The 20559-nt window shown below is 48.1% G+C and overlaps 1 protein-coding gene across 1 annotated transcript in view; it reads left to right on the forward strand.

Annotated features, from left to right (window-relative positions):
- Nucleotides 1-17827, forward strand: part of LOC139055525 (monocarboxylate transporter 12-like) — a 31932-nt gene extending 14105 nt beyond the window's left edge. Inside the window, exons 4-7 of the mRNA XM_070533033.1 lie at nucleotides 7442-7590; nucleotides 10292-10496; nucleotides 15394-16437; nucleotides 17559-17827. Coding sequence (XP_070389134.1) covers nucleotides 7442-7590; nucleotides 10292-10496; nucleotides 15394-16437; nucleotides 17559-17698 — 1538 coding nt within the window. The 3' untranslated portion in view covers nucleotides 17699-17827. The remainder of the gene's footprint in view (nucleotides 1-7441; nucleotides 7591-10291; nucleotides 10497-15393; nucleotides 16438-17558) is intronic.
- The last annotated feature ends 2732 nt before the right edge of the window (nucleotides 17828-20559 follow it).

Consider the following 20559-nt stretch of genomic DNA (forward strand, 5'->3'; position numbering starts at 1 on the left):
AAGCGGTGGCTAGCTTTCCAGAATACTGCGGCGGAGCGGGCATATATAAAAGAATGCTTCCCACTTCGTGGGAACATTACGAACGTAGTCGGGTGTGTCGAAGGAACGTACGTAGGAATTAAGGCGCCTTCAATGTCAGCGTTACTGTGATTAACAGACTTTTTCGCTGGTTGATCACTTTTTGTCGATTGTTCTATTTATCTGTCAGGGTGCCTTCCAAATGGCTCACTTTCTTGGGAAAGGGTTTAAGTATAAATAGATAAATGGATATCACTAATTGTGTGAAGTAACCTATGAATCCTAATCTCATAAAGAACTTGGGGTTCTTCATTGGTGAAGTTACTAAGTATGCACAATGCTGAATTTTGGTCATGCGTAATCTATCGGCCGCACTATGAAACAGCGAGGCATCGCACAATTTGTTGCAGCGCGAGATGTGGATGTTGCGCCAAGCCGGTTGTGCCTATGCATTTGTGGCGAAATGAAAATGCATTGAGAATCTTAGTGTGTTGGCTTGCATGAAGAAAATACTTCAGATTGTTTGCTCTGTTCACTGTCGATGCATGTGCCAGAGGTTCAGTGCATCTTCTTTTTTTGGGGGGGGGGGGGGGGGGCGGCGTTATTTTGGATGGATAAATTGTATATTTTCGTCTCATAATGGGGCTCTAATTATTAAGCATTAGAACAATGCACATCCGATACTATGCAGAACTCTCTGTACGTGAAGACGTCATGAACCACCAAGGCATTATTACATATCGGGAGAAATGTGGTGCAGATGCCAATGAAAAGTGGGTCTTTAACCTACCATGATAAAAATAAAACTTGCAGAGCAAATAGACCATTTGTACAGCTTTAGAGCAATAACTACACAAAACGTGATATGCCCAAACGAGTAAACACTTGCCGCATTGCCAAAGTAGGCTGAGCGACATGCAGCATATGTTGGCATTGAACATGTCTCGTAACTGTTATTTTTATTGTAAGCCCTCGATGTCACACCTTTCCCTCCAGCACTCCCTTTACTGAAACGTGGCACTGTCTTTCCATTGGTGTCATGATGATAATGGTAACGGCGGCAGCAAGGCTCGTTAATGCTTGCCTCTTTGATTCCTGTGAGTTTAGTGGTAAAGAATATGGCACGTTCATACATACAGCTGTGCTGCAAAATTTAACATTTGTGATTTTTTGGAGAACTAATTTGTGTTGGGAAATTTCAAAGATGTGCACCATTGTGGCCTAATAACTAGAGCATTGGTGAGGTTGAAGACGGTGTATTGGTATAGAAGCTTGAAGTTTAATTGCACAACAATTTGACGGGGCACAAAGAGAAATACACACAGCAGAATGCTTTGCTGTGTGTGTTACACTCCTTTGTGTGCCGTTGAATTGTTGTGCGATCCAACTTAAAATAGAGCATTGGGCTTCTTTGGTGCAGGACCGAGGAAGTGTGAGCTATTCGACAACATGCCAGTGCCTTGCCACACACTTATGGAAGTCGGAAGGTTTGCAAACAAAGCTTTGCTTTCAAATCCACCTGCTCATGTAATACAAGCGCTGATTGAAAGAACCATCACACAAAAATAATGGTGAAATCAATGGCCTGTGAAAAGTGTAATTTGTATATAGATACTGTTGACATAATAGGTGCCATACCGGTGCCATAATAGGTGCCATACCGGCCTCAAAATTGTACTGGACAGAGCAGTTTGTTTCCTATGTGAAGCTCGACCTCCCATTACATGCTGTGCAAATAACCAAGCTCAGTTTGTTTTGACGTGCTACACAACATTCAGTGTAATCTGTTTTTGATTCTAAAGAAGTGCCAAACACCACCTCTTTTTCAAGGACGTCATGGGAATATTTGGCGAGACCTTTTTCAGCCCCTCATAATGAAAGTGTGGCCAGCCAGCTTTGCTTGGATGCCTTTATAGATTTCTGCTCCTGATCATTGTGTGCTATCAAATTGCAGAAGCCTATGCAACTGGTGCAAGGCATTACATGTTTCTATAGTCGGATACAACTTTAGGAGGCTGCGGAATCTGCACTTTAAGGCAGGTGAACACAAGCCTGCACCAATGGGCACGCACTCGAGACTGATATCGTGCCGCCAGACAGACTAATATTGCTCGTTGGAGAGGGATTATTTCTTTAGACGTGTAGGCAATCGGCTGCTGCGCTTTGGTCATCTGGGTGGGGCCTCTCCTGTCTTCTGAAGTTTTATCCGACTGTAAAGGATGCTGCTTTTCATACAACACAAAAGGACAAAGTGTACAATTATTTGGCCTATGAAATGGATACATCAGAAGTGTGCTATGCAAGGGCTTAAGATGTGTGAAATATGGTACATGCAATTATAAGACAATGTTAAAGAATATGTGGTATCGAACATGCATGTAATTTGTAAATGCATGGCACATTTGAATTGGGGAGTGTTGCAGTCATATGCACAGTCTATAGGTGATAGCATTATTAAGCTCCTGCTGTTTCCTTTCTTCATTGTGAATTACACACACCGTTCATCTTGTGGCTAATGAACACGCACTGTATTCTTGCACATAGAAAGAACAAACAGCATGATGACGTGTATGCTGCATTAGTGTATTTTTTATTTACATGGTCCAAGAGTGGCACAGGTTGTCTTACGTTTTTGCCTATTTTGAAGGGACACAAAGTGCATGTTATAAGTCTCCTAATATGCACAGCACAATGTTTACTGCAATAATTTTATTCATGTTCCTGAATAATAAACAAAATATTAAACTGAAAGCTCCTTTATAAGGTGCCTTCTGTGGGCTCGACAGGAGAGCAGTGAGGGCACCGATACTACTGTTGCGGAGCAGCCCTCTGGACCTTTGCCACACTCTCAAGAGCACGTGCCTGGCGCTCGCCTACTGCCACCAGGCGGTTGAGTGGCTCCAGCAGCAGAATGTTTTGCTGCAAAAAAGTGTATTGGAATGAATCAGCCACGTACAAACCATTATTTACAAAGAAAAATGCTCGTTGCACTATTAGTACCAAGTGCCCTTAAATGTGGAAGCCTCTAGTGTAGTATGCATAGTAAAACAATGCGTTGGGACAACATTGCTTTATTTTTCAAAACTGGGGTTTTCTTTTTCAGAGCCAATTGTCATGTTGATTAGTGTGCCAGCAGCTGAGGTGGCCCTGCACCTTCACGAGTCTCTACTGTCAGCACCACAAACCTATTTTTGTTCGCTGCAAAACAAATGCCTCACCCTACAATCCCGTCTTATACGAGCTGATTGCATCCTATGCCTACAAACATCATATTCTTGTCCCATTACGCAATTTTCTACCATCCTTGGCTGTAGTTCTCTCTCCTTGACATTCATTCTGTAATGCTTATGTAATCACCTGATATGAATTGGCAACAAGTGATCGAATACGTGCATGGCCTGCCTGCCGATTCCTTTCTTTTTTAATCTCAACTAGCATATCAGTTGCCACGGTTTACTACGCCACTGTCTTCCTGCCTTAATGCTATCTGCAACAATTTTTGTTACTTCGCTTTCTACACAGTCCTTGACATCTCAAGTTTCTTTGTTAACCTCCAGGTTTATGTCCCATATTGCATAACCGGTGGAATGCAATGATTCTAGACTTTTTTCAAGGATATCGGTAACGTGGCGATCACGATTCGGTAATGCCTTCCATGTGCTGTTCAACCCATGAAATTTTTGTATAAGTTTCCTGCTTTATATCAGTACTTGCTATTGATATTTCACTTGGATAAAGATACTCTTCCATAAATTTTCTAGCTTAATGTCACTCATGAATTTCTGTTGCCTTACCAAGTTAGTGGAGGTTACCTTCATCTATTCCATATTTTCGCGGGCCCACTTGCACGTAAAAGCACGAACACTCATTGGTTCTCACTGCCTTCTTTAAACTGCTGGACATTCAGTTCGTTACTACGAAAGTGACTTAATCCGTGCACTCTTATTATGCTAAATATGAAACAGTAGAAATATACTTATCTGCAGTTTGTCGAAGTCTCCTTCACTGTGTTGGTAGCGAGATCCATCGTCGGTACCACCTCGTCGCTTCGTAGCTATATAGGATGTCTACCTTTTGCCCACACAATGTAATGTTCGTGACGCTCGCAGTCACGCAGAGTGGAGGAACTCGGCGCACTCGCAGAAGCAGCACCGGACAAGTTGTTTCTTCAGCACTTCGCCGTGAACAGTAGGTGCGCGTTGCGATCTGTAAAATCGCCGAAGCTATTGGCAGTCTTACCGGGTGCACGGGAAGATTGCCCACGGAGGAACAGAACTATCCAAGAAATAGTGGCCTTCGTCGAGCCTGATCACTACGTCGTGCACTGCAAGCTCGTTGTACGGGTTTGTTTACACTGGGCCTCCCTGATGCTTAGCCGCCATGCTTGCCCGGTGAATGGATGTGATGACGCCACTACAGCGCTCCCTCGTGGTATAATGCGAAGCGTACTAAATTACAAATTAGTCTAAGACGCATTCAGTGCACATCTCGTAAGCTTCAAAATGCTTCTAAACCACGTTAAAGTAACTAATAATATTGTACTAAATGCATTTGTTTTACAACTTGCTTCTGCATGTAATGCACTCGGTGGAACGACAAACAAGTGAAAGAAGGCACGACCATGCACCGACGGTATGATCACGTGAGCCCCAGTTTGTCGACCGCCCAGAAGGCAACGCCCAAGAAATGATAGCCAGCCAGAGTGAATCTAGATAAACCAATGAAACTGGAGGCTTGTCGAAAGATAAACTGTGTCTCGGTACCATTCGTGCTTTCATTTTGGGGTGTCGCCAGAGCTCGTGAAGATCCCGAGTTTCGCCAAACTCGGCGCATCCTGCATAGCGCCCCAAAGCTTGACTTGGCCCCTTGATGCACCGTCGCATCGATTTCTGCATTATTGCGCGATGTATAATTATCCCTTTCGCTCTTTCGGCGTGTAATCGCAGCAGAAACGTCGCCGAGAACTTGCTCTTTCTTATCTACGATAATTTACCGCACAAAATGTGGCCACCGGCAGTCCTGACCGCTTTCGTCAGACCAAGAGTTGGCACATGAAACTCTGGGAGAAGGCGAGACCAGGGGTTATGCTCGAAGAAACAACAGCGTAGCTCGCTCCCATTAAGTCGGGAACACTGCACCGATTGGCGCCACTATCCAACCTGGGAGCACGCATGGCTACTCCAGCTCTTATTGAGCGCGATAGTACACACTCTGAATCGTAGAGCAGTGTACGCACCTATGGAAGTCCTGCTAGTCATGTCTTAGGATGTATGGGTTGCCCGAGACCAAGAAGCCACGAAGGTGGGATTAGGCCTCCTGCATTACTACAGAGAGTATTATTCTATCCATGACTAGGAACTACGCCGTCGGTGCCTCTATATAACCTCCTTCTCCCAATTTCTTGATTACTGTCGCCTTCCCCATCTAGGCCATGCGCCTCGGTAATTACTGTCACATTCATTCATTCGCTAAATAATATATTTATTCTGGCCTCTTTGTCAGCCTTTTCTCCTTTTGTCTTCATGTCAAACGTCTTATTCAGATGTTAGTCTGATATTCATAGCGTCTCGCCTGTCCTTCTTCACATCTGTTTTATTGCGGTAGCAATTATATGGGCGCTCCAGGCGCATTTATGCCGTCGGCATCGCCGTCACCGTCGTAGTCCCCACGAGGTTTGTTACCTCTCAACACCACAAGGGCGTTAATTTGACGTTTGTCGCAAGGCAGACACCCGCCCATCCATCAGCGCCTATCCAGACGTCAACGCAGCGTGGGCACCGACTCTTCGCGGGTCCCGAAAAAGGCCAGCACCCAACCATTACCTGGCAGCGTAAGCTAAGGATGAAAGGGGGATCCCCGTCCAATGCTACCGAACAACAACGGCGACCTGGCATTCGCAGTTAATCAGACGTTTGCCACCAGGCAAACCACCACCGTTCCATTAGCACCTATTCCGAGGTCCACGCAGCGTGGACACCGACTTTTGACGGGTTCACAAAAGGCCACCAACCCCACTATTACCTATAGTCGGATACAACTTTAGAAAAAAGGGGGCGTTTACTCCTCCGAGGCAAACGCAGACAAGCATCCACCAATGGGCGCGCACTCTGGACCGACGTCATGCGCCGGACGGCCGGTGACTTCGCCGCTTCGGTCATCTGGGCGGGGCCTCCCCTTTTTTCTAAAGTTGTATCCGACTATAAACGCCTGAACTAAGGATGAAGGGGGAGTCCCATCCAATCCTGCCAAACAACGACGGCGAAGTTTGGTTCGCAGGTTGCTACGCTGCCGCATTTGTCGAACCATCGGGCTTCGTCGGAGGTGGAGTTACTGCGGAGTGATGCGAGCATGGGCGTGGTATCGCACCGTATCTGATGATTGTGATTTGCTGCTGGACAGTCTTCAGATTCCCTAGCCGACTCACCTAGGGAAGACGACGGTATTAAAGGCGGAGACTTTTCGAGCAGTAGTACAGAGAGTCCTGACGCGAACTCGGACATTTACCTTGCTCCTGTGTGGATTGACCTTCCGCAACTGGAGCCGTGTAACTAACACTTTTCCTTCATTCTTGCGGCCTGATGTAGCAGTCGATGGGCTTAGTGAATCCCTAACGCCATCCTAAGAGGTTCCGTATGAAGTTCAACGGCGATAACACCGCCGGCGCGCGCTCTATACGCTGTATGTGCGAGTAACGGCGTACAAGGGAAGCCGACGATCGCGGCTTACCTCGCCCGCACGAAAGAACGAAAGAGATGAAAGTGGGCAGGAAGCGCGCCGTCTTCCGCCGTGCGCGAGGCACCCAACGTTGCCAGGCATGACGGGGGGGGGGGGGGAGGGGAGAAGGAGGCGACGTTCTACTCCGGCTGCAACTGCGCATGTGGCGGCCACGCGCAGTTGTCAGGCCGTATATTGAGAGCGATCTGTGTTGGGCGCAGAGTCTAGGTGCGTCGGCGGCACGAAGCTTTTTAAGGGTGCTGTGTGTTCTCGGCGCTCACTTTTCGTTAAACCGAATGACAGCACGAATGTCACTTCGCTCACTGCTGCTGCCACGTTTCCTCGCCAGACTTTTGTCAGCGAATTTACGCGGTCATCGAGCCAGATGTGTTCATGTCTGCTTATTTCCTATAGCAGTTCACTAATTGGCTAACACAATCGATGCTTCGCCTTTCAGGCGATACCGCGATTTTTTATTACCGCGAATATTACGTTAACTATGCCTCATAACCAACCTGCCCAACAATTCTCGATGACTTTTTTTTTCGATTTCACGTTCCGTCCGTGCCTTCAAACTGCATTGATGCTCTCTAAAGCTGTAGCCTTAGCAGACCGCTTTCAACACGCTTCGCGTATACGTCGTGCGTACGCCCAGACGTCCCATGTGACAAAATTTTGTTCACGGGGTCTCAATCTCTCGCCGTTACAGGTATCGGCAACGGGTTGGGGATGCCTACTAAAGACGTGATCATCGGCAAGTACTTCAAGCGATACCGAGGCTCGGGCAACGGCATCTACTTCACGCTTGGCACATTGGCCGGGTTCGCTTTCCCGCCGATCCTACACCTCCTGCTGCAGGTGAGGTCGTACTCGCGAGCCGAAGCCCACTTCCGTACAGTACGTACTTAACCTTGGTCATACGATATGAACAGAAATTAAAAGGCGAGCGTACCTGTACGCTCAAAGAATAGGTTGAAAGCCCGTTGTACAATGTTAAGGTGTGCTGCATAAAACAAATGTGGCATGTGCACCTCGATGACGCTCCGCCCACATGCCTCAAAACATTCGTTTTTTTAAAGAGATCCCTATATTGAGACGTGATGCACATTGGTCGTGGTTTACATGCATCGGATGGGCTTCGTTCGAGGTCGTTCCTGGCAACGGAAAAAATGACATTTTAGATGTCAATCTTCTTGACTTCTTTGTAATCGTCATTCCTCAGCCGAAGTTGTGAAATTTTTCAGGTGGGAATGTGAAGTATACCGAATAATTTGGAGAAGCCTAGATTAAATATGGAATTCATTGAGTTTGTTTGGCCTAGCTCATACAAGTATGCGTGAGATTCCACTCTTCGCTGGAGCACCGTCACGTGGGTACTGTAATTGCCGCCCTCCTCACCGTCGCTCGGTCTGCGTGACGGATCAAAGTGAACACCGGCGCGATGGGCACCGTAGGGTTTATGTCTTCTTTCTTGCGCTGTTGCTTCGATTAGTATACCACAGAATGCACCGTCCAGGAAATCGTTCCACCTGCCTGAAGTTATCCGGCCTGCCCACAAGCATTGCGTGATGCAGCCGCCGAGCCACAGATGACATTTCGTAACCACGCCATCTTTTTTATTTATTTATTTATTTTCCCTCCTTCCAATTTTCCACAATTAGGCGCATAGACCTCGACCTATACGCGTCGATGTCTAGCTCGAATAAGTCGTTTATAGGTATGCTCATGGGCACGTGACGGCCTCCTGTAGTCCTTCCCATTTTCCCAGCATCCGCGGAGACGCATAGGGCAGCTTGTAGGCTTCGGACTCGCATACTATACGTCGTTGATAGGCATGCGACCCTCCGCCGCCTTCTTTGCGAGCGCCAGAAAGCTCGAACAATGGTGACATGAGACTAGAGAATTCTGCAACGCACTTCGGCGAAAACAAGCTGGAATGGCTCGCGAAACTCGGCCGGAGCCCCCTGCACGAAACAAATTATACCCGCAGGTAAACTGGCAGTATAGATTAGAGAGTGAATGCCGATAGCTGTTTGACTATATACCTTTGAGGTTAACAGGCAGTAGCAAGATTAAGCAGGTCACGTAATGCTTATAGAAGACAAACGGCGGTGTTTTAACAGACACGGGCGCCATAGGAAGGGACCGATGCGCAGTCGAGGAGGGCAGAGGATTAGGTGGTGCGACGTGGTTTTGAAGTTTGGGGAATAAGATGACGTCAGATGGTGTGAGAATGGTATGTAATTGAAGATCCCATGAAAGGCCTTCGCCCTGCAGTTTAATAGGCTGACGATCGGATGATGACGCATGCTCATCACTGGTGCACGCATTTCACTGTGTATATATAGGTTGTTTCTACGATGATATGAAGGAATATTAAAGAAAAACCTTTTGAAATAAAAAGGCGGTTTCTTCGAAGACATGCCGTCAGTGGTGGTGGCCATGAGGTCACGTATACATGGCAATTCATCGCTAATTAACGCATATTCATGAATTAAGATTTAAACTGTAAGATTTAGCGGGTTCACCATAATCGCAAAATTGAAATGATATCTCGGTACGAGTCATATCAACTTTTGTATCCAATGGTCTTATCAGCGGAATTGTGGCACGACGAAATCAGAGCGTGCCAAACCTAAACTGGGAGACTTCGGCGAGCGCCAATGCCGCTTCTCTCGAATCGACGTTGTGCTTACGCCACCCGGCAGCGGGCGGCAGCCAGCGCTCTGCGACAGCGAAAACGCAGTGACATTGCGGAGTTCATGTAGGTTCTTTGTACTCGTGTCACACGGTCAACTCGGATCTCCTTCAAACTTCCTTCCCTTAAAGGACCGCAAGGGAGCTTCCCCTCAAAGGAGTTAGCTCCGTGTCACACGGCCTATAAGCGAGCTTTTGAAAGCTGTTCCTAGGGGCCCATTAGGCGCTGCTAACCTCGTATGCAGTCATGAAAGAAACACGTTATATATTGCTAAAAGGTTTTGGTTACTTGCCTTTTCCTACAAAATCGCGTTGACCAAAACAACAAAAAATGGTGCAGTCAGGGCAAACGCAGCAGCCATTCCGAGAACGCCCGGTTCGAGAATCAGATGTAGCTGCTACACTCAAGTATCTTTGTCAGTGCTCAAATACTATATTATATGCAATAAAAACAGTTATAGTTGCTGGTAAAAGTGGAATTAATAAAAATTAGGGTGTTTTCTTGACTCTAAATTCAAGCACGCTGGGAACAAGAGTACTCCCTTCAGTCTGCAAGGGAGATCTTCCATCTCCTTTCGCTAGGAACTTCCTTAAACTTCCTTTACTAAAGGACTGCCGTGTGACACGGCGCGCATCTCCTTCGAGATAAAGACGTCCTTGGTTGAAGGGAGTTAAAAGGACTTAGGCCGCGTCCGTGTGACATGGGTATTAGTCACACTCTGGTAAGAAAATGTGCGGCCGAGGAACCCGTATGGGCTCCGGAATGACTGCGTTTTCGCCTTGGCTTGTACAGTACCACATGAAACAAGCGGAAATCCTGAGCTCGTTCGACACTTCGTGCGCACCTCCCAATCCTGCGCAGGAATACGGCTTCACGGGCGCCTTCCTCATCACGGGTGGCCTTATGCTCAACGCCCTGCCAGCGTGCATCTTATTCAAGGTGCCCCCCTGGGAGGCATCGAAATCTGCGCGCGCCAAGATCTCGCCCGCGACAGCGGCTGCTGACACACCCTCCGACACAGAGCAGCAGCGAGGATCAGCAGCGAATCCGGAGCTTTCGGAACGAGGTACACTCAAGCTTTCTTACTTTTATTTCTGTTGAAACGAATAGCTTTCTTGGCTTAACAGTTGTTGAGGATCGGGCTCGTTGGCGACGTAGGTATGTATGTCGTTTCCCTTCTGCCTCGTCCTGAATCTGTTTCCATGCTACGAAGTTACAAGTTCTTTTGTATCTTTCACCCGTTTTCGTGGTGGTCAGACCGTCACCGCTTGCACGAAGGCACCGATGCAAAGGACACGTGCTCTGTCGCAACTTTGTGACGTACATGAGCTCATGCGAGATCTTTGGAGCGTCTGAAGCTTTACGTGCTGTGAGAGAGTCATTGCCGAGAGGAAGAGGCGCTTTTTTCTGCAAGCCCTTTAGGGTGTATGTCTCAGCGCCTTGGCGATGGGGAAGGGGACATAAAGAGGAAAGACAGACAAACAGACAAAGAACTTTATTCAGGTCCTGAAAAGCGCTGCCCTTAGAGCAGAGGAAAGAAGCAAGAAATATTGAAGCGACAGTTAGTTTTCCCTAGCTGGATGAAGTAAGAAGCACTGCGACCACCGCGGGATGCCTATGCTCTTTCACTCGTCTTAACTACGCTTTAATTAACCCTAAAGGTCGTGGGTTCGAGTGCCTTAATTACCTCAATCTTACCTATGGCATATTTAACTTCAAATTAATTGGCACCAAAGGTCGCGGTTTTGGCTCCCACCAACGGTCGGGGGTTGGAGTGCCTTAACTACCTCGATCTTAATTAACTGTTACTTAATAACCTCGCCTTAATTAACGCCTCTCACCAAACGTCGAGGGTTCGTAGCCTTTCCGGACCATCGTGTGGTCACACCAACGCTAGATTCTACGTCTCAGGAGCCATGTTATGCCCCCCCCCCTCCCACCCCACCTTGTTAATAATTTCGTTTTAATAAGTTTCTCGCGGTTCCAGTCCGCATAGCCGAGAGCAGCACACAGGCTGCACATTTACAGCTTATAAACCAGCCTAGTGTCCTCAAGATGGAGTGCTCGGAAAGAGAGTCCACAAAACTCTTCTCTCCTTGTGGCTGCGGCGGGAGAGGAGGGTGGCAACTATACTCTGTTCTATACGCAGCAGTCAACGCTGTGGAGGATATAGAGACTTCTTCTTGCAGTGGCTTCGTTCGCACTTGAATATAGTTCGATGTATTTTTGATCGCAATGGTGCGCAACTGTTTTTTTATGTATGCTCAGTATTGAATGAAACAAGTTTTTATCTCCTTAGAAGCAAATCACTGTGGTATATGGCTGCAGATGCGTTGTTTTAGAACATCTTTATTTTTGTTCTTTTCGGGTTTTTTGTCTGCAACCTGTCGCGAGGCGCTTCCCGTGCACGATCGCGCCAGCGAACGCTGTTGGCGCGCAGCCAAGCAGGGACGGAACGCGTGGAATATCAACTTCTCTTGGCTGAACGTCTTACGTAGCTTCCACGTGCGTTGACTGCTGTGTATGGAACACAGTACAGCGGCTACCTACGATGGTGCTCGCGCCGCTGGAAACACACACACGACGAATCGACTTGTCTACATCCGCCTGTATTACCGCTTTGGATGCGCTCGTTAACGGATTTGTTTTCCTTGGAATTATTACGAGAAACATCAATACCTAAATATCCTCACTGCAACAAACACGCTCCTTCGAGCACATCGGTCGTTTAATAAACCGAAAAGCTTTCTAGAAGTACGCACCTGTTCGCTTACACTGACATCCTCGACGGTTTCTGCACAATCTTTAATATTTCTTAAGACTTCGACGCACGTTTTTGCCCCACACTTTGGTTATATCAGATAGAAGAAGAAAAAACTCGGCGTTGAGAGAGAAGTGGTTCTTGCGGGAAAGGAGGAAAGGCTGGCACTATCTTCTGCAACCCATGCGGGAGCACAGCTCAGCGCGAGCAGGGTGAGGGAGATGGTATTAAAAGAAAGAGAGGGTAGGAGGGAGAAAGTTAGAGGGTCGTCCCAGCAGCATCAGAGCAGCGCGGCCGGTCCCCTCCCATTTCATGCTTTTTTCTTCTTTCTCACTTTAAGTAATTCGGCATACTTTTCCGTTCACAGGGTGTGAGCCTTCGGTTACTATTTCTGAAAAAATACAGAGAACTCTTTCCTGCTTTCACCAAACGAAATTGACGTCTTTCCTTTTTCGGCGGTTGTACTCCGTGAACGAAATTTTATCTGGACATCTTTTTCCTTGGAGCGGCGGAGCAGGGTCTGGGCGTCAGATTGTAAAATTTGTTATTCCCAAAGTGCCGGTAATTTTTCCCAGAGATTATTTCTACCAGAACATTTTTATGCAATTTGCGCTGTACCTTCAACTGAGTGAAATGCTGTGACCGCTGTTTGCTTTCCTTGTTGGTGTGAGAATGACGCGGTGGTACCCAACGCAAAATATCGAGGTTGCTGCGTCACGAGGCGCATGCGAAACGCCTCACGCGCTAATAACGCATTCAATTAATTGTTCGTCTTTAAATAAGACCACAAGCTTTGGCAAGCAGCAAGCCAAAGACTACATCGATTAAACAGTCTGCGTAACTTCTACAGTATAGTATACAGACGTTTACTGAACGCAATGACCCTTGGCTACGTGGCTGGCAGACTATATGGTGACTGGCGGACTACATGACTGTGCTGACTTTGGTGTCTCCAGTTCGTTTTACAGCAACAGCCAAATCCGAAGCCGTTTTCAATTTAAGAGGCAAACTGTATGATAGCTCTTGTTACCTCTAGCAGAGTGCATCAACTACGTCGGTCGAACGCGCATCGGCTTTTCAGAACGAGAGTGAGCGAGAATGTCTGCGAGGGCTTGGCCGCAACGCTTCTACAAAAACATGTCTCTGAGCGTGGTGGAAGGAACAAGCTTCAGAACTCTACCCTGATAATTATACGCTGCTTGCCGAAGCTGCGTCACCGCAGAACGAAACTCGAAGGCACCGTGGCAAAAAAAAAAAAAAAATGCCGCGGTGCACGCTGTGTCAAAATTGATTTCGCTGACTGAACAAGCCGAATCCTCGTCGGGTGCACCTTTTCAACTTATGCATGGAATTGCTCTCTTCCTGAGCGTGACAGAATTTATTTACCATGCACCGGTGGAGTGCAAAGTACTCTCAAGGAAGATTCATATATTTGAAAACCAAGTATACTCTGTTTCTAGACTCACATTTGCGCCTTTCATATACTTTTTTATTTTTTATGCTTTATTTTACAATACAGCTTAGCTAAACATTCTACAGCACTCTAAAACGACTATCCAATGAGTTCGTAAGTTACACCACATATCAACAACTAAAAAAGACACAGTTGCGCCCGAAAGGCGAAGCATCGATTACGATAGCAAATTAGGAGACATCCGTAATATTTAGGGATAGTAGTTTTATCGGCCGTATAAACTTGTAAACCCTCGCTTACTGACCAAACTAACAAGCACGGTGTCATCACGCACAGGCAAACATGCACGCTGAGCGACGAGAACACAGCATAAGCGAAGCTACGAGCCGTCGTCCCACCTAGACTCTGCACCCAAAGCAGATCGCTATCAAGTTAAAGCCCAGGCTACCGCACGCGGCCACGCCATACGGAGTTGCTGCCAAAGTACAGTGCCCCCCCCCCAGTTACCCTCCCCCGGTTCCTTGCGCGCGGAGGAAGACGGCGCGCTTTCTCCCCGCTTTCCTCCCTCGCGCACGCGAGATTGAGCCGCGATCGTCGGCTCACCCTCGCAAGCTATCACTCGCCCGTACAGCATACGACGGGCGGTGACGGTGTTATTGCCCTTGGACTTTACATACGCCATACGGAGTTGCTGCCGAAGTACAGCGCCCTCCCCCCCCTTCCCCTTCCCCCGGTCCCTTGCTCGCGAAGGAAGACGGCGCGCTTTCTCCCCGCTTTCCTCCCTCACGCGCGCGAGATTCAGCCGCGATCGTCGGCTCACCCTCGCATGCTTTCACTTGCCCGTACAGCATACGACGGGCGGCGACGGTGTTATTGCCCTTGGACTTTACATGGTACGCCACGGCGACGGCGACGGCAAAAAATGCGCCTGGGGTGTTCATGTAATTGAATGAAAATAATTAATTTCTAGAGTTTTACGGGCCAAAAACATGAGCAAGTAGCATCACACTGTTCAGACCTGATGGTCGATGTTGCTTTCAGTCAAGCACAACGACGACACGGGTGTGCGCGGAAATTAAGGCAGAGTCCGAAACCTTTGTCGGTTCTGTGGCCGCGGTGCACGCTCGCGGAGAAGCTGCGCATGCGCAGAGGGTCACGCCCGTATGGGTGCCTTAGCCGGGCCAATGTCCGAATGAATAATAATGTCTAAACTAAGCATCTACATATCGCTAGTCAGACACACGCACTTACACCAAAGTATTGTGCGGCAGAACATTCGGCCAGATAATACTGGCGACCGCGTTTCTGCCTGGAAACCCGGTCGCGACGTTGGAGTGAATGAATGACACGACCGGACCTCGTCTTTGCATACTTTAGAGAAGGGGAAGATCATATCCCTAAAAACAATGATAAACATGTCTAAACATGTCATCATCATCATCCCAGCCAAGCACACTTATCGTTAAAAGCCTCCACCTGAACTAGACAGCACGGTAGAAAGGAGAGCAATCAAAGCTGTCAACTGTTGGCGTTCCTCGTCATATACAACTTTCGTGATCTGTCCAGAACTGGTGCATGCAGCATCCAGACCTCGCCTATCAATCCACAGGATTGCGGTGTCGTGAACGCATCATTATTCATTAGTTGAAGTGCTCAAAGAAAAAATTTAGTGTGGACTGCACACATGTCTGTTCTGTTTGCGCGCATGTATTAGGTGTACATTTAAACTTAGATGTATGCTGCAGCAGCTGAGAATTACATACATGCCTCCCTTCTTTTCCGTTACAGTGGCGACGATTAATGGTGCCAACAAGGCCGTCATCGAAGCGGGCACGTCCGCCGACGCCGAACTTAACAGCACCACGCTCAAGGACGTGCAATTGAAACCTTTCGTCAGGAGCACGTCGATTTTGCAAAGCAACGAGGATATTGCCTCTTACGCGAACGGGTCTTCGCCCGACAACCAATCGGACATCGTTTGCGTGTCTACCCGCGAAATCTCCGAAGTACATGCTCCAGCTGTAACAAACGGCATTGCGACCACGTACGAGTTTCCTTCCTTTCCTGAACCTATACAGTACGGGCCCATTTCCTTCGGCTTCCTCAAGAGAAAACAAAGCGCTCACGGCGACACTCCTGCGGACTCGCGCTTGGACGGCACCTGCAACGTTCAAAATGGTGGAGCCGTTGCCACCGGCAACCATGGTGCCCTCGCATCTGCGTGGCCTTTGTCCGAGCCGGAAGTCATCGTCGTCGACGGATGTCCCGAAGCCGTCACCGTCGACGCCGCGGTCAAAGGACACTGTCGCCAGACGTCGGCCCATCCACTCGCCCTGGACACACCCGGCGATGGCGGGGGCTCGTCGCACTGGAGCTTTCTTCGGGCGCCCGTTTTCTACATGGTGGCCGTGACGTACGCCTTCTCGGTTTACACGCAGCTGGTTCTGATGATCCTCGTCGACTTCGCTGTCGACAAGGGCTTCACGCGCCGCGACGGCGCAGTGTTTCTCTCGGTGTCCGCCATCGGCGACGCCTGCGCCCGGCTCTTGGCCGGCGCGCTGTCGGACCGGGCCTTCTGCGACCGGCGGGTGCTGATGAGCGCCAGCGCGATGCTCACGGGCGCGCTGTGCGTCTCGCTGCCGACCATCCGACCCGACAGCTACGCGGTGACGGCGTTCATGTGCGCACTGTTCGGCTTGAGTAACGGAACTGTGGTCGTGATGTTCGGGCCCGTGCTCGCCGACCAGCTGGGAGTGGAGAACTTGGGACTTTCGTCAGGCGTTACCCGGTTCGTGATGGGCCTGGCTTACCTGGCGTGCCCCAAGATCACCGGTGAGCGTGCAGCTGTCTATATATGTGGCTTATGCGACACAAATATTCGCCCATAGCTATAGTTGTATGTCTGCCTGCGACGATGCCGCTGTCCCCTCTCGTTTAGTCATCTCCCCTTCAACGCGCTCTCTCTGATCAGCGTCAATTGGCAATTCTCTCAATCTGGTGTCTACGAGATTTTCTCTAGTGCGTACCGGTTCTCTGGCGACCTTTGCAACTGCAACCGTGACACTCAATCTCGCTTTGCGCGCCGGGCCTTATTTTCGCCAAGTGCAGCCTTTTATAGTTACCCTTGAGTTACCACGCCGTGATGTTAGAGAGCTTTGCTTGTCCAGAAACGCATTATTGTTTAATTACTATAGCTTTAAGAAATGTTCTGTTGCAGGAGACCTGACCGCGACGCCTTGCCCAAGCACAACGCGTTAGAGACGTTTATGTTGCTCATGCTTTCTCGTCGAAGTATAAAACGGGCTGCGTGTTAGCGATAATGTCACCCCCGAATATTTACCCCCGCCGCTCAGCAGAATACGGTTGGTCACTATCATCAATAAGAGCTCTGTGTCCTTTCAAATTGAACTCTACGAGTTAAAAAAATGAAATGCGGACAAAGCAGACGGCCTCTATTGTTTTGTGGCAAGATACGACTCAAAGGGTGTAAACTCTTCTTAGAGTGTAGTATAGGGCATACTCGAAACATCGTGGCTCGCACGCGCACTATGCATCAGAGGCATCAGATTCTGAGTTTCATTTCTGTGTGTTATACATTGTGGTCCTTGGGATAACTGTTACAACCCTCTTGAGGTACGAAATGAAGCCGAGAGAAAATATGTGAGTCGGTCTCACACAGTTATTTGCTGCTTTGTTCCTGCGTGTACAGAATGTCTCTAATGACTCGCTATTCCAGCTGAATCATTGCATGAAGGCATGAAGACCTGTTTTAACAAATTAATGTCACCCTAAAGCATCATCCCAGCTGTAAACTTTTGTTGCGATATGTATAGAAGTGCTTCAGTTGTGTTTACTTTATTATCAGGTGTTCTCTTTAGGAGTGGCCATACCGTGATCACCCTTCAGGACATGATGCACAATTTCTTGGCGCATGTTTTTCTTCTTTTCCTCAGGTTACTACAAGGACGAAATCGGGTCGTACGATGGACTCCTCCAAATGATCAGCATTGGCTCTTTCTTCGTGTGCTTAATGTGGACCACGGACTTCATTTACAGACTCGTCAAAAGACATCGCAAGAGTAGTGCATCTTGACGCTGCATGCTTCACGTGTACATACTTGCAGTGATAGTACAATGAACATTTGTTGATCACATAGCATTCACTGTGCAGAAAATGGACTATGCCTTCAGCATCCTGAACTTTCTTGCGTCGAAGACAAAATGTCAGTGCACGATCCTCCTAAGATATTCTTCTTTAAATAAAGGTTTAAGAAAAAGAAAATCGAGAGTGCTGAACTTCATTTCTTCACCAGCTTCGTGTACGTGATTTCTTGCCTTTTATCATGTGGCATGTGGCTGTAGACCCTTTGCATATTCAAAGCTGGCGTTGCCGACAAGCGTTACACGAAGCCATGTTTAGTCAAATATTTACAAATTTCAGGAAGCCAGACAGGTTTATGACAGGATGAACAAAAGAATGTGTCATAACGCTTATGAGATGCACTTGGAAGGAAGCCCATAGACATTATGCAATTTGAAATGTCACTTATACCCGAGTGCCACTACAAGACACAAACTTGTACAATCGCCTCCAGATTTTTCGGACTTCCCAGCGGCACCACCCTGCTCCATAGTGCGCCAATATTCCGGGTGTTTGCATGAAGGCTTTAAGTAATATTTAAAAAATTGACGGCTTAAAATAGAATGACGGTTCCTTCAGAGACATGCCGTAAGTGGTGATGAGCATAAGGTGACGGGTAATGCGCGGTAGTTAGTCACTAATTAGTGAAAATTTATTCCCTTTCAGACTTTTAATTTCAGCGAGCTCCTCGTAATTGGGAAATTGGAGCGAACTTTTGAACACGTCGAGCTCCGCGATGGGAGAATGCGAAACGTCCCCGCGGTTTCGGGTATATAGAAATTCAAAATATGCATTTTATGTCAAGCACAACTAAACATTGACAAGAACAGTCTGCACACAAAATTTCGGCCCTGTGATGGCATTAAAAATATATTCTACCATTGAAATAGGATTTTTCAGACTGTTTTTACTACTCGGCTATTTTTGTAACCACGTCTGTGTCCGAAAAATTGTGTCGTGACTTTAGTTACCCGGGACGGCCCTCGTAAATTATGTAAAGCAAAAAAAAAGAAGCTTGCCCCGATCACAGGTAACTTCAACGATACATATGCACTTCTATAACGAGGATTTAACTTAATACGCAGCACTGTGAACAGCAGCAAACTTGGAATAGTAGATAACGACAAGCAACTAGCAGTTTTATTGCGATAGTAATTATTTGGACACTCCAGGCGAATTTTCCCTGGCGAAGCAGGTTCCGAGTAAAGTTCAAGTCGGATAAGATCGCGTCCAGCACGCCATGTGCTGTTGGTGCGAGGGAAACCTTGCGAGGGTGCGCCAAGAAGGATGGTGGCTAGGTGCGATCTTGTATACGATCCAAAATCGAATGGAGGTGGCCCGTTCTTTACGTCATGAAACAGGCGGTCTATTCCGTTGCGTTCTTCCGATAGCAGACGACACGGAATGATTGACAGCAGGGGCGCGATCGGAGATATTTTGTTCGATACGCGTTCTGTTCAGTTGCTGCAACGTCACAAAGTTGCAGTATGCAAAATTTGTGACAGCGGGGCGGAGAGAGCAGCCAATCAGGAAGCGGTGACCTCCCCGGAAGTTTACTTCCGTCGTTTGTCGTATGCTTGCAGACAGTATACTACAAAGCCAAATGTTTCTTGTCTTCCAATTGAATGGAATTTTTATCTAAAAAAATGTATTTTTTCTTCTCAAGCCCAAACACGTTTTCAAATAGTAGTACGTGTGACTACTGCAATTTATAACCCTTAGGTTCTTTGCGTCGTCCCTAGGTGGTGTCGCGCACAGCGAGAAGGAAAAAGAAAAAAAAATGGCTGTGGCTTAGCTAAGGTTAAGACCAGGATGCGAAGCATACTAGCCTTTATTTTAGTTGTTGAACCACTGTTTAGCCTGGTGAACTGCTGTTGCTTGGCTATATTTGGTTCGGCTAGACGAAGAAACAACTCATGCGTTACTCTGCTTCGCCTTCAAGAGTGGAACGCGACAGCATTCCCGTCGACCCGCCAGCGACTACGCGCCCCGCATTGGACGCGGTGAGCGTCGAGCAACGCAGCGTTCGGCGCGGCAACGAAATGTGCGCCTGAGCAAGCGACGCACGCCTGAGCCTTAGAAACAGCTCGTTTCTAACGCAACACCGCATTCACTAGAGGCGCTTTTGTACCGCTTTGAAGCATCGTACTCGTGGCTCAGTGGTAGCGTCTCCGTCTCACACTCCGGAGACCCTGGTTCGATTCCCACCCAGCCCATCTCGCAAGAGTTGAGCCAAAGCCACTTCTCCTCTGTCGGGATGTCACGGTGTCACGTGGTATCGAAGGCGACACCGCCGCTCCTGAGGAGCTGGGTTGAGCTCTCGTAATATGCTTCGCATAAAAACGACGGGAAGAATGGCGCACCTTTCAAGAGGTAGCGACAACATCCCAGTGGCTCGCTGGCACCGATGATGTTATCGATTTCTCTGTACAACCAACGAATTATTTCTTTCGAGAAACAAAAACGACGCCGGAATTCACTTTCTGCCATTTCTTCAGACGCGTTTCGCACCGCCACCCGCTCTCCTCCTTCCTCTAGAAACGCCAGCGCAACAACCTAAGTTTCCAATGGAGGCGCCATTTTCTAGAATTAAACCATGGATTTGATTCAAACGTGCCATTCCGCAGCCGAAAAGGCCGCCTGTTGGATCCAATCCAATCCACCAGACGCGCCATGCGAAGCCGTATGATCGCTCCAAACTTCTCAACTCCCGTCCCGTTCGGACGAAATGCTCGGTGGGCGGATGATTGACAGGAGCGTGTCATCATTTCGACGTCACCAAAAACGGGGCGGTGCCCCGCGGCTGGCGACGT

The sequence above is a fragment of the Dermacentor albipictus genome, chromosome 2, assembly GCF_038994185.2.
Source record: "Dermacentor albipictus isolate Rhodes 1998 colony chromosome 2, USDA_Dalb.pri_finalv2, whole genome shotgun sequence".
Classification (NCBI taxonomy): Eukaryota; Metazoa; Arthropoda; class Arachnida; order Ixodida; family Ixodidae; genus Dermacentor; species Dermacentor albipictus.